The following is a 15,171-nucleotide window of genomic DNA, read 5'->3' on the forward strand; positions in this document are numbered from 1 at the left end:
GGCAAACGCATCTTAGCAAATCTCTCTTCGCACGCACGCACGCACGCACGCGCGCAACACGCACGCAACACGACACACGCGCATCCATCGAGATCATTCGGACAGATCGCCAATTGCATTTCGTTAGAGCTCGGCTTTTGCGATCGTATGTGCAATCTCTCGCAGTGAGCCACATTTTAAATTTTCGCAAGTTCTATATCCGGAAATGACTATTGAGTCTTCACAGCGAGCGCATATTCGAACTTCTCTCTTTGATTATCGTGAGAAATTGGAACGGAAGTGTCTGCTCGTTAGAAAGGAGCATATTCGAGAGAAAAAAATAATAATGTAAACGCCAATAATTCTGCCGAAAACGACATGCATATGTCGTATCCTTCTCAATTTTATTAATTTTGAAACATAAACTACTTTCAACAATTCATACCTTGCCAATAATAACATACGCTATCTAACAATGTATATTGAACATCTTAAAAATAACAAGACTAATAAACAAATCTCGTCGATCCTCCGACACTGGTGTAGAAGTATATGTAAATAAGGAAGCGTTATATAATCAACTAAAAGCGCGCAACTTGTTCGTGGCAAAATCCGATCTACGCTGCAACCGCATTCCACGAATGTACACCGCGGAACGTAATTTTCAATTCCAATTGAAAAATTTAACCTGTCTCTTAGGCAAATTTGTCAATTGCGAGATTATATTTCGCATTTCGTATTTCGTATTTCGGGGTTTGGTTATTCCCAGAAATTCATTCTACAATCGTTAGACTTATTTGTCGTTCTTCGAATGTGTCGAAATATCTAGACCTCGTTTCCTAGCCGGTCGCTCTCCCATTCACTTATCATAGGTATGTTTATTGTTTATGAGATGTGTATATAAAAAAATATGAATCGTCTCGTTTTCTTTCTATTAGAGGTAGATACGCAGGAAACAGAAGCAATATCCTTACGTTACATTTTTTCCATTTTTCCCCCTTTCTTTTTTGGATGCATTTGACCATTTATACGCCAGATTGTCTCTCTCGCGGTTTAAAAGCAAAATCCTTCCTCTCTGAAATTCACGCGTTCGTTTTGGATGTAGATCACTTTAAATCAGACTTCACAAAGTGCACAGCGTAATAATCGTAACCATCACACGTTAGAGCACACTTAGGTAAAAAATAATCATGATAAATTGCCGCAAGAGAGAAGAATAAATGAATTTCGGATTAAACACGGACCTACAGATATTTTATAAAATAGTTACGTGGCATCTGGTGCAATAATCCAACAATTTCTACCTACCGGCACTTAAGGTGCCAACTAATTTTAATTTTACTTACATACATTTCTATAATATAATAAAATAATTAGCTGGTCTATATATATGTATATATACTACAAAGACACAAGAGCCTATAACAGTAGGAAGTTATAATTTTTTCCCTTACCTGACGATATACACTTTTTTTATTGCAAAAGAATTTGTTCTACATTTTGGTTAAGTCCAAACAAAACTAACACTGGTTTTGTACGCGCACACGTATATGTATAAGGGTGTTTACGCAAATATATACAATTACTGGATTGAAAGACAAACTATTTAAAAAAAAATGGAACGTTAATGGAAAGTTGCGATGTCTGCGTATACTATTTTATGTACATAAATTCGATAATGCAGAGTAGCAATTAACAAATAATTAATGAGCGTTAAAACATTAATTGAAGCATTATAAACGAGAACCAAGTAAATATCCGACTTCGACTTGTTCTTTCTTTTTGATAGGAAATGCGCCGTAACCTAACGGAACGTTGAATCTCTTGGACTATTTCGTCGTTTTGCTAAATTGCTTTTATTGCGTCTCGCTATTCCTCTCAAAACGTAAGACGGTAAGACGCTGGACCGTTCTTCAAGCTTGATATCCTCCGCTTACGCCGTGACACTCAGGTACAATGAGGTCGTACATTCACAGCTATTCTTCCCATCACTTGCATTCGGCCAGTTTCAGCGTCGTTATTTTCAACGGAAAGATGATTCTTGACCACCGACTGTAAACATCTTGCATCAACGGAGTATCTCAGCCAAGATGACGCGGGTGTTCAACGACACGGATTCACGTGAAATAGCAACGCAACGATCGGCATTCCCGTAACGCGCAGTAGTAATGTTCTCGATGGCTGCGGCGTTTCGCGCTAGTGTACATCGCCGGCTTGGCGTCAGTCAGAACTGCTGCTGCTATTTCCGAAATACTCGCCAGCGTCGCCGCGACATATTGGACACGTTCGGTTAGACTGTGAAAACAAATTCGTTTGCAGAATGTAATTGGGATGTAATCTCGATTAAGTTGAGATGGAAGGGGAGTACGTTTGGTGACTCACCTTAAGCCACTTGTCGATGCACTTAGAATGAAATTCGTGAGAGCACGGTAGAACACGTAGAGATTGGAGGGCCTCGAAGTCGCACATACACACGACGCAGTTGGTCTGATCGCCCTGGTGTGTCTCCGCGTTGAATTTGTATGAGGGCAGCTGCTCGACTTCCGCGCGAGTCAAGCCCCGCGGCTTAGCCTCGCCCAGTCTTTCGGCCAAGGACAGCAATGCCTCGTAGTTCTCCGTGACCGAGTCGGGCGAGGACAGTTCGGCCTGATTGTAGGGGGACAGCGGTGGATTGCTGAACATTGCACTAAAAGCAAAATATCGCGTGTAGATTAAAACAAGCATTTCGCGCGCCTTGGAATTATAATGATACGCGCAAGCTATACGTACAGGAAGTGTAGTAAATATCCCGGATAAGCCATGGGTAACTGAGTCGCGTTCCTCCATCTGTTGAATCTTGGTCGTCGTAGGACGTTGGACGTTAACCGTCGGTTTCTGTTCTGTACAATCTCCAATTGACTGTTTCGCGTCTCCGACAGGAATATGGGCGGCGGTGTCGTCACCTGCGTAAGAGCCGGCGGGGAATATGAGTGTGGTAACGGCAATGGTGCACCAGCCGTGGCACCCACTCTGTGGTGATGATGGGACTCTATCAGTTCGAGCTCAACTTCTCTCTAGAAACGCAAACGTGAAAAAAGAACGTTAGCAGTTGCGCTAAAATATCGTAGTCTAACGAAGGACTATGACGTTTAATGTTCGACGTATGTAAAGATTCAAACTAATGACATTTAGTCATTTAGTCACTTATTCTTTAGAAATTGAACAATGTATGCAGAATGAATCCTCTATAACAATCCATAACAAAGCGGTATTCTCAGTCCGATCTTATATTTAAGATTGTTCGAAGGACAATCTCAAAATGTTGTATAGTTATTTCATTGAGTGGATCATCTAGACCATCCAAAACCAGACTTAGAACAATCTTAAATATAAAATCGGACAACCGTCCTAGGATGTTTTTCCAAATTCACCTGCTGAGACAATTGATGATGCGCGGTGTAATCGGTGTGGACGGGCGGTGGACCCGCGGTGTGCAGACCTGCAACACCACCGGCTGGTGGCGCGTATCCTCTGGGAGCAGCACCCACCAAAGAACCGACTATTCCGTGACTCGGATGCGTTGGATGAGCAGCGGAATAATGACTGTGATGATGCGTTACCTGTTATGCGAATAGACAGAGTGTATGTAGTAAATTACAAAATTTATCTAATAAAAATACCCTAATTAAGAGATATGACGAAATGCAGTTCGATAAGGGCCGATTTGTTTACCCGGTAAAAAAATAAAACAATTATTCGCAATGGACGGAACTTGTTGCCGACCTACCTGGCACGAATGTCCGAACGGGTGCGTTCCATGAGGTGAGTAGAGACTGTGAAGCTGACACGGAATCCTGTAGCCAGGCGCCTGCGGATGCCACAGCGGCTCTCCACTAACGGCGACTCCTAGGCCGGACACGCCGACTTGACCAACGTCGACGACCACGGGCGCGTTTGCCCCCTGCGCAGGATGGTGTCCCGTACCACTGGCCGCGGGATGCGGATGGGGATGCGCCTGATGTGCGTTATGGATGTTGTGGTGGGAGTTGTGTAGACCGTGAGGGTGGGAGCCATGAATGTTGTGATGCGAATTGTGAAGGCCGTGATGGGAATTGTGGATGCTCTGATGGGGACTGTGACCTAGGAACGGATAGGAGAGCCCGAACGTATCCGCGTATCGTTGATAACGCTGATTCCTGACCGTCGAAATGCCGCGAGTGGATATGTGATTGCGGGGCGAGCGCCGTTGTGGCGCGCCCCCAAATTCCCAAGGCGGTGGTGTGTGCAAGGGTGGCGTCGGCGCTGGCGGCGTCGTCTCTCGGACCTCTATTCCAGACACGGCGCCGTTGCGAGATATTCGGCGACGCTTCCTCGACGGCGACTCGCTCTGGAAAAACATCACGTTGTATATTGTCTATATCGTTTGTTCTCTCTTACTCACTTCCGCTCCGAGTAAATGTGGCGTTTGAAGAAGAGCTCTCAGTTTGTCAGCAGAATATCAAAAAGGTTGTAGTAATTAGTGACTTGATAAAGGGCTTGTTTTAATTAGTGAAATAATCGAGATGTCACACTTGGACATTAAGTAAACATCGCGTATACGTAAGCTCGTTATAAAACCAAATTTACGACATCAGGACAGTGTTTTCGCTGAGGATAGGAAGACACATGGTTCTTTTATCAAAGAAAAGAAAAATACTGTAGATTGTTAGAAAGATTCAGAAGCTTATTTTTAGCTTGTCGGTAATTATTGAGTACAACGTACAATTCATTTAATCGCGAATCAGGGAGTTCAGTTCGTGAATTCTGTCGTCAACCGCGATCACGACGAGCTCGTTTCTCTCGAATTATTCAATGGAAAATACAAATTATTGACACCGAGTCATGTCATTTCAACTGTCGTCATAGCGCAAAGCAAAACAGCCACTCACTTTTCTACCATCGTCCTGACTAGGCTGCCTGTAGTAAGGCGGCGATGGTTGGATCTGCACAGGGCTTAGAGGTAGCTGGTTCGTGGCTGAAAGCAGAGATTTACGTAACTTTCCCGCGACATCGGATCACGAAAGACTCTCTATCTCTAAGGATCACTTTAGCCAAATTAAATCGACGCGATGCGAAAGAAAAAGAAGACAAAAATTGCACGCAGGCTCGGGATAACGAACTTCCGTTGCGGATAAACGAACGGAGGATGGAACTTCGGGTACCTTGAGAGTTCCTGCGGTACTCCATGTCTACTCCGCTGGCTCCAAGGCCGGGACTTATGTTCAGTATAGGACCGCGCATGGTATTTTCCTGAAATCACAAACGGTCATTACAATTAGGCGATCTCCTCGAAAAGGAGAGAGAGAGAGAGAGAGAGAGAGAGAAAAAGAGAGAGAAAAGGGGACCAAGGAAGAGGCGTTCACCTGTCCGCATATATTGATGTGCAACGGCGGGGAGTTGGCCGGCGGGCCTACCGGTTCCTGGGGGAAGTGCGGCGACGGGCCCCTCGTCTGTGGGCTGTGCTGCGGTGGGGGCTTATATCCCACGCTGCTTCCACCCACGTTCCCGTGATAGGAAACCTCCTTGCCAGTCGGTCCGGAGGACGTGCCGACCCCGGGGCAATCCCTGCATATACAGAAGAGAAAATATGAGCGGGTTGCCGAGATACGCGCAGGGGGGAAGAGAGATTCGCGTACACGGTGGCGCATGGAAAACGCGAACGGAAAATACGTAGTAAATCCCTCGCGAGATACGCCGTTCTCCGCCGAGCGATAAACTCGGTTATAAGCGCCGATATACCGGCCGCACTCTCGTAACGAGATGAGTCACGTACGCGGCCGCGGAACGAGGATCTCGGCCAACGCGAATTTCCCTGCCTCCGCGCAACGATCCCGCGGAGGAGTTCTCTGCGTGCACATAGAAAAAAAAGGAACAGCAGTTTCCTATCCAGCTTATTTTTTCCGTGCAGAAAAAATATAAGTGTTAAATCAAGGACTTATATACTCGTATATACGCAACAATCTTGAAATAAGATTATATATATTGCGTGAAACGAAGAAACCTCCAACCTCCTTGAATGTGTTTAAATAAATTCATTGATATATAAACTATAGTTCGATAAAAAAAAAGTTGAAATAAAGAGTTGAAATTCTTATCAAAAGATTATAGATTGCTACGTTAATTTTGATTTAACGCTTCTTTTTTTCTGCGTGGGAAAAAAAAGCTGGATAGGGGATCTGCCCTTCCTCGGCAAAAATTTCCCGGCGAGAACGGCGGATCTCTTCTTCTTTAGCGAATCGATAACGGAATCGTATATGCGCGCAGCAGGGAGAGAACGGTTCCTTCAAATTTCAAGCGTTCGCTCGCGCTCGTCGCTGCGGACACGAAAATACTGCGATTTAATTCGACGTTTAAATGAAGGAAGTGACGGGAATTCGACGTTATGCAAATTTGAAAGAGAGCCGACCCGTGTTAATCCCCGCGACTCCTCGCTCTCGCACTTCCGCGCGCGAGAGCGTATTGATCCGCGTGGACGCGAAGCGTGATCTATTTCGACGTGTCTAATTAATTTTAGTCTCGCTCGACTCGCTGGCGTGCGCAAGGTCTCGCCGGTGCGCGCGCCAGATCCGCGGGCGAAATCTTATTTCCGGGCGAAGACCCGGTTTTTCGACCCGATCGAAAATCTCTCCACATCGTCAAGAATCATCTCGATTTCTTCCTCCACGTCCCGCGACTCGCGATTTCGGCAGGCAGACGAGTTTAGGGTTCCATACGATCATTCGCTCGGCTCCCGAAATGATTTGCAACGTCGCGGATTCAGGCTCAGGCTCAGGCTCGAGCGGTTCGCGATTAAGCATCAAGCCTCTCCTCTCGCGAGCGCTTTTATGAAAGTCGCAGTCATCAGAATTGAAACGATAGCGACGTCCGCGGCGACGACGCGCGTCGTAAACAAGAACGGACAAGAGGAAGACCGGCGTTGTGTTCGCGAGGCGAAAATATCGTCGATAAATCGCACGAGGCGATACTTTCGGGGTTTTGCTGATAAATAAGTCGCGAGCGCGAGAGGCCTTTGCACCGTGACATTTTATTACGGCCGAAATTAGAAGCGCTCGCCCGTATTAAAGATTCGAGAGCGCCGCGATAATTTTGTCGCTGACATTCATCGGCGCTATATCCATCTTCAATTTTCGGTTAAACGGAAAAGCGACAGCCGAATCCGCGACAAATCCGCCGGCCGAAAGGACGTCCGATCGCGGCGGGGACACGGCTCTCTCTCTCTCTCTATGTATTTGCCTGACCTACAAGCAGGTTCGAATAAATTGGCCGTAATAGTTAACGATTCGGCAAGCTGGTTGTGCGCCGGACGATTTATTTATTTTTATTCGCCGCGGATTTATTTATCGTCGCACAATCGGACTGGTTATATACTTTTGCCGAGCGGGCGTCATAAAGAATATACATACGTGTCAATGGAAGCCGAACTGTAACGTTACATAATGCACGACGTGACGTTGGGTAAAATAGTCACACTACACTCTCGTATGTAGTACATGATGTAACGTAATGCTATTTACATAATTTCGTCCGCGTGCGTTCGTACGGCTTGACATCAATGTTGCATATTGTACTCGCGATTTATTTTATGTATTTGTATTTAATTCGTCGCATTATATGGCACTCGACTGATTTTTCCTCCGATTTCCCCGTGAAAGAGAGCATTTTTGTCGGGAATCTATCGCGTTCTCTTGCCTCCTTTTTTTTTTTTACTTTTAGTCGTCACGCGTCGACATTCGCGAGACTCGACAGAAGGAATCGAGATGCCTCGCGGTCGTGAGAGAGAGGGAAAAAAATCTATACATAAGTGTACACTTGCACGAAACTGATAAATATGCGCGAGCATGCTGAACGAGATAACCGGGCGTAACATATAAACATGGCGTGGAAAAAGTCGAGGAAAGTAAAATGTTAAAAGCGGGGCGCGCGCGTAGTAAAACCGTTCGGTCTCGACGGATATTAGAGTCAATTGGCGGAGCTAAATGGCTTTCAAAGATGTCGATGTCATGCGTCAATAGCCCCGATCGTATAAGACGGTGCGGAGATTACACTAGTTTGAAGTACGACCGCGAGAATGGACCGTCAGAACCGTCTAGTCGAGGAGAAATGATAAACCGCTGCGAGACATGCGTTACTTGTTGTGCTAATTAAACCACGAATTAAAATCTGTTAAAAGTGTGATTTTAATGTAACGTCTTCTCAAGGGATACGTTCCGGAAAATAAAATTTATGTTGTCAGTTAATTAACCGAATTATTTATACGCAACGTTGAATTTTATTAGAGAATTTCATCCCTCGACGAAATATAAATAGAGATACAAATAAAGTGTTAGCTAATGTTATATGCTATATGTCAACTAATGTTATATGCTATATGTCAGCTAATGTTTTTTTTTTTGTTTTTTTTCCATAGGTATATTAACAATTTTTACTCTATACTTTTACTGGTGTAATATTTCGACAGACAGAAAGAGTTGCGCCTCTCAAAATCGTGCAATCGTGAAGTGATTAAGTATACATTACGTGTTTGCAACATGAATTTATATATAGGCAAGGCTTGATAGTGATTCAAATCGAACGCATGAGCCAGCACTTTTTCAATGTCTTTTTGCATGCAACTTGCAGTCTTTAACATGCAGAATGTCACTGACCTACTGTACTTTCTCCGAATGATTACATATGTGAGCAGCGAAAAATTTCGTTAAAAGTAAAATTTCCAGCGTTGATTCTATAGGTTTTTGTTTGCGAAACAATAGTCGCCGACGATGAACCAATTACTTGCAAGAGGATGCGAATACATTATACAGTTGCATCGATAATTCTATCAGAATCAAAAACATCTTTAATTACCTTCCTTAGATATCTCATCAAAATCAACGTACTTGAAAAATATTTTCAAGCTTTTTTTAGGTTTTTTTAACAGGCAACAGTACTTAGTAAAAGTTACCGATTATCTAACAATAGTCCGCGTGTATATACATAAAATATACAAAAATTTTCGCTTTTATATAATTTTAACGACACAGTTATCGATTTTATTGAAATCGAATTTCCCTTAAATAAAATCGAGTCGAGACGCTCATATCTTATTTTCGAATTAAACGCTGTAAAATATGTAAGTGCAAACAAATAGAAAGACTGTTTAAATTTCCATGCAAACTTTCATTATCAGATTTTCAATCCGAAGGTCAATTTTGGCTTTACACTGCATTAAAAAATTACTTTATTACGGCTTCGCTCGGAAATATTCTCCAAGGATTTACTATCGTCTCCAAATTCTGTCATTAAGATCAAAGGCAGAGATCGGGACGCCCTATACGGGAGATCCTAATTGAACGTTCGTAAGTCTGTAAGGTTGTGAGATCTACACGCATGCGGCAAGAGTATAATAGTCGTATCTAATGAATTCAGCGATGCCACACACACACACACATGCATAGAACGAAAGTGCGCACTGTCGGGCACATGGAGAAAAAGAGAGAGAAGAAAAATCGATAAACTGATTTAAATTAAGGTAGGCAGATAAACGAGAAATACATAGGCGCCGCGCGGGCGAGCCGGTGAAAAAGGGTTTCGAAGTGCGAGAGCGCGGAAATAAAGCGCGTCTCGCGGGCACGTCATCGCGGCGGGCCCGTTGATTATCGTTGATTAGAGAGAATCGTCGACTCTTCAACGTCGGCCCCTCTGAAAATTAAATACACGCGAACACCGTGGTCTCTCTCGGCCTAGCCTGAATGCGATGCTTAGTCGGGTTTTAATTACAAAATTGATTTTATGTATAAATCTCTCATTAGAAATATACATTTTACATATTATGTGTATTTATATATTTTTATACAATATATAACGTACATATTATATAAAATGTATGTAATATATAATATACGTGTACATATATGTGTATGCATGTGTGTATCTCGCACTTTCGCTAAGCCATGCACCAAGTTCGTGCACAAATGCATGGTGAATAATGGGAGCATGGCACGAGAATTTTCGCCGCGCGGGAAAAAAAGAAGAAAAAAAAGCTCGATCCATCCCGTAATGAAACGCGTGTCGACTTTTGAGCCAATCTCGATAGAGATCGAGAGCGTTTTCCAGGCGTTGAATAAACGGAATTCTATTTACTTCGGACTTTCTACAGTTGGTAGAAAGTCCGTGAAAATTGTACAGGGCGTCCCAAATTCGTCTTATTCGCCATCGTTCGGAGAATGTCTTCCGTTTACGTAACGCGTAATGACTTTCCGCTATAAAAAAATATCAAAATATACGAAGGAGACTTTCAATTACCAGCGCAATTTATAATTTACCTTCGCGAGATAAACTTCTGAAGTACACATAAAATTACTAAGTTCTCCTTCTTCATTTAATGTCGAACGGATTAACGGATGAACTTTTATTCAACTTCTGGAGATCAAGTTTTCTAAAGAAAGTTTAGCAAACATCTGTTAAAAAAAAAACTTATTAATGCCGAAATGATCAATTTACCAATATGTTTTATAAATTTACCGATGCATGTTTGCATGTATTTTCCGTGATAAATCGTATTTTTGAAGGTAAATTTTTTAAGTGAAGCAAAACAAAATTTCTATCAAAGCGGAAGTGCCGTATCTTCTGTCCCGTTATAGCTCTCTCATTCGAGACGGTTTGAGAATCGCTAATATATGGTACAAATCTGACCCCGCCTCCGGTACATCCTACATATTTTTCTAATGAGATGCGTACGTTCTTCGTCATCGCGGAACGATCTTACCATGAATCACACGCATATTACATTAGAAAAATAAAGTTTGTCGTATGTTTCCTTGAGTAAAAAACGTTATCGTTCCTTTTCTAATGAGATTAAACGAATCCGATCGAAGTGTAAAAAATATCGACATACGTGGGAATGAGACTTGAAAAAAGACACGTCAAAGGAAGTATTACTCCATCGTCACAAAGCGTTTCGATACAACAGAAGTGTCTCCGCGAGAAAAAAAATTAGATTTACCGACAACTCTACAGAAATATTCTCGTCACGGTATCGTCGCCCGAGTCCCTGTCGAACACGCCCGCCCGCGAAAATTCGCGTTATATTCACGACGGTCGCAATTGCGCGGAGTTCGTTAATATACCCATTGTGATATCGTGGCGGGCACTGCCGGTACGGGTATTCCTTGCTGCCGGCGGCGAATTGCTGCTGCTGCTGCTGCTGTTGCTGCTGCTGCTGCTGTTGCTGCTGAGGCTGGTGCTGCTGCTGCTGCTGGTGCTGGTGCAGACCGTGGGGGTGCCAACCACCATTGCGGGGATGAGACGACGCGGGGGTGCGCGCGTGCGGCCCCGATGGGGCGCCATTGGCCACCACGGCTCTGTAACGTCCCTGCATGCCCAAGCTGCGGTGCTGATGACTCCCGGGGCCATTCATCCTCCGTCTGTCCTTCTTTACTCTCGCCCGTGTCTGTCTCTCTCTTACTCTCCCTCTTACTCCTCGCCTCACCCTGTCCTTTTTGTCACTTGCTCTCTCGTCCGGCGGTATTCCCCTTCCTCCTCCTTCTCCTTCTCACCCTCCTTGCCGTTGCCGTTGCCGCCGTCGTCGTCGTCGTCGTCGTCCTCAAGCTTGACACAAGGAGGTTCCTTCTCGGTGTGCGCGCGCGACGCTGGGCGCAGCCAGCCAGGCTGTCTTCTCACTTCTCTCACAAGATCACTTGGCTGAACCACCGATCGACGTGCACCGAGAAGAACCTGGCGAGGGTATTTAAATGTTACCTCGGTCGGGGAGGATCTCGAACGAAGATGGGACAGAGATCTCTCTCTCTCTCTCCTTTCTCTCTCTGTCTCTCTAACCCCTCCCCCCGGCATTGACATTTCGTAACGCGAGACGTACGCGTCAAGGGAACGTCCGAGCTGACCGGTATAGCCGATATCGCGCCCCGCGATACCTCGATATTTTTCGCCATGGAAACTCGTTCGATCGTATCGTGTTTATTTCCTGAAGAGAGCCGACGATTCCTGCTCGACTGGAATCGAAACGAGATCCCCTTTGCGTTTTACCTCCTGATTTCAACGAGAGTTAAATCGTATTACTCGCCAAGGCATCGCGATAACGATTTTAAATATCCGCGTCGAATAATCAATCCAGCCAGAAAGAAATATACGTCGCGGAGAGAAAAATGTCTCGCGATAAGTCGCGGTTATCTGAAAGCGTTATCGGGTATAGGTATACGTTTCAACTAAAAACGATTCAAAATACCGATCGTCAAAGTAAACGACTTGTGCGACCGACTGACAACCAAATCGGATGCGTTCCTCGACGTTTTATATGTGCTACGCTCGTAATTCGAGAATGACCCTTTTCGTCGCGTTAAACATTACTTTAATCGTCTCTGCTAATCGTCTTCTCCTCAGTCTTTTCTCACGCTCGTCCTTAGCTCGCATCGCGTCGCGGCCGGCCAGTGTTGTTAAAATATGTATATCTCATATGCGATATCGCGCGCACTTCCTAGTGACCGCACTCGTATATCTAAATGCAAAGTTGCTCCCGATCTGCATTTCTCGGAGAGTTTAAACAGTTTCATGAAAATTCATTATATTCCTATCTCCGTTTTAAATATAAAGATCAACCGTCTTTAAGCGAGAGTCGATATTGTCTTTGTGATAGATATCGAGATGAAAACATTTTCTATACGCGATATTAAAATTAAAATTACGTAACGATCGAAATTATTACCGCGAGCAATTCCGATTCTACGTGATCAAGTATCACATACAAACAGATATTATTCTTGTAGACATTTTATTCAAAAAATATAACAATTTGGTTGCTACGAGATATTTTTACCAACACTGGAGTATCGTAATATGGTAAGGTACTCGTGAAAAGGAGCGACTATACGTACTGCATGTAAATTGTATTCAATAAACCGAACGAGACGTTAGCAAAGTCACGTAATACGAATATTTACGCCGCTAATTTCCGGAAATGTCGCGCGCGTCGTAAATAGTGCTCGCGAATCCTTCTTCGATTAACGGCTACTTTAACGACGTGACTGTCGTCGAAAAGACAAACGGATAGCAATATTTGTTAATAGATAATTTTGTATCACGTCGCGCAGACAAGGGGACCTAAAGATCGACATGAAATTCGTGCATGCCAGAGCACTTTTTTTTCGCGAGGCGAATTTTGAGCGACGCATTGTCATTTTAAATAATGCAGGGCATGTTATTTTGATATCTCGAGGAAAGTTTTAGAATTGGTTTGATAATTTTATTTATAGTATACGTACTCTCTGGCAAAAATAAAGACGGAAATAACTCACTTTGGGGCCCATGATTACGCGTAACTAAAAATCGTAATTAGCTATTCTATCTATTTCAAAGATTTTTAAGTTATACTAGTCAATTCTCTCCATTAGTTCTGTCGATATTCAGTTACGCAAAAATAACTTTTCACCGAGCTTTTCACTTAAGGGGCACTAACCAAAATGTTTATTAGAGTTATCCAAATAATTTGATTATCTAAAATCTCGTGGGCCCCAAAGTGGTTTATATTTTTCCCAGAGATATATTAAAAATTTATCGCGCTATTTCTCAAATATAGATAAAATGCCGCGCACACGTGTGAACTTGAAATATAATTTTTCACTAAATATTCCAAATATGTAAAATGTACTTAACCAATAGAATCGAATAAAACAAGATTAGCGCAATCAGAAGCAGTAAATCTTGCTCTTTATGGAGCCACGAATCAATGAATGAATTTTACGATTTAACTTCTGTCTATAGATATAGCTGATTACCTATACTATTTCTAAAATGCTATTCAAATATTCATTTCGTCATTACTACTCATTACCAATACTGTAAGTATATTTTAGAATTTTATTTATTCACCGGGTCACCAGTTGATCAGACAGTACTAAATTCGTGAGATTTAAGATCGAGTTAAGAATCAAAACTGAAATAAAACAAGGATCGAGGTTCGTTACTGCAATAATCAGCTTGTTGCAGCGCGAAAGGTTGCTTCGATACTAAATTCCCTCGCACGCTTCGACTTTATGTTTCTCAAGGGTTTTCTTTGCGAAACGTTAGGGGTATCGACAATTATACAGAAAGATTATCGGCTCTGTGAATTAAACGAACATCCGAATAAAGCGCTCCTTTTCAACAGCTCGCCGGCACGCAAGGCGCACATTTAGACACACGAGTTCTCGGCACAGAGGCAACAAGAGTAGGAAAAATCGTACACTTACGCAAAACGCTGCTCCCTCTCCCTTATCGATCGCGATGTTTACATAATGAATCGAGGTACAACATCGTTAATGCAACAAGGGAGAGACACTTACAAATAATACATACAGTCGCGTCGATAGGTCGAAGCGCAGGGGAAAACAAATGGAAGGGAAGTTTCCACCGTTCCGTAAAAGGTATTACGAGCGACGTTTATTGCTACTTGGGTGATATAAACGTTAACTATAATCTACGCAAGCGAAAAAGATAGCTACGTGCAGCGAAAAGGACAGAATAGAAGGACAGTTCCGTGCAATGAAAAAAAAAACACACAAGGATGCATTTTAGCGATTAACGTAATGGCGCGAGCGAGAAGAGCGGCGGCGTCGTACCGAGAAGGGAAGAACGAGAAGGATAAGAGCAAGTCCCCACCGGAAATACGTTCGGTTCAAATACCATATGCATAATTAATTCCCGTAATTTCCGCAAGTGCAAAGTACTCCAAGAACGTGAATACGAAACGAAAAGTTTAAGTGTATTTAACGACGGCAGCTTAAGGTCTGCAAATGACAGCGATGTCTTTACGTGTTGATAATACGTGCGCGACGTTTGTCTCTATAAAGTCGTCATTTAATTTGTTTAGTTTCGAACCGCTATAGTTTTTCACGTGTGTGAATCCTCAGGGTCGACCTCGTCGTCAGAAAAATCAGTATGTCAGAACTACAGTTCAGGTTTGAATAAGTGACGAAACGGCGATATAATCGCAGAATGACCTATTCGTCTATAATTTATATATATTTTTTATTATTAATTAAAATTCAATTAATTTCATCTTTAACTTTTGTCAAATTGTAAGTAGTTAAAAAATCGTAAATACTTCATGACATAAATATCGCATATTTTGTGTGCAATATTATACGCACGCGTGATATAATTCAATATAATTAAATTTTTATTCTCTACGAAGAATATTTTCTC

General features: G+C 43.0%; 1 protein-coding gene across 5 annotated transcripts in view; it reads right to left on the reverse strand.

Moving 5' to 3' along the window:
* Window positions 1-836: 836 nt before the first annotated feature.
* Window positions 837-15,171, reverse strand: part of LOC112451578 (RING finger protein 44-like) — a 44,046-nt gene continuing 29,711 nt past the window's right edge. For 4 of the 5 annotated variants that reach the window (XM_025011259.1, XM_025011258.1, XM_025011260.1 and 1 more), the window contains exons 2-10: window positions 11,103-11,709; window positions 5,361-5,562; window positions 5,160-5,247; window positions 4,887-4,972; window positions 3,746-4,345; window positions 3,390-3,578; window positions 2,749-3,032; window positions 2,362-2,665; window positions 837-2,274 (exon numbers count right to left, since the gene is read on the reverse strand). In XM_025011259.1, coding sequence (XP_024867027.1) covers window positions 2,200-2,274; window positions 2,362-2,665; window positions 2,749-3,032; window positions 3,390-3,578; window positions 3,746-4,345; window positions 4,887-4,972; window positions 5,160-5,247; window positions 5,361-5,562; window positions 11,103-11,392 — 2,118 coding nt within the window. In that variant the 5' untranslated portion in view covers window positions 11,393-11,709 and the 3' untranslated portion in view covers window positions 837-2,199. The remainder of the gene's footprint in view (window positions 2,275-2,361; window positions 2,666-2,748; window positions 3,033-3,389; window positions 3,579-3,745; window positions 4,346-4,886; window positions 4,973-5,159; window positions 5,248-5,360; window positions 5,563-11,102; window positions 11,710-15,171) is intronic. The other variant, XM_025011262.1, reaches the window with a different exon arrangement.

This window comes from Temnothorax curvispinosus, unplaced genomic scaffold (assembly GCF_003070985.1).
Source record: "Temnothorax curvispinosus isolate PA1 unplaced genomic scaffold, ASM307098v1 QBEX01002391.1, whole genome shotgun sequence".
NCBI classification, from domain to species: domain Eukaryota; kingdom Metazoa; phylum Arthropoda; class Insecta; order Hymenoptera; family Formicidae; genus Temnothorax; species Temnothorax curvispinosus.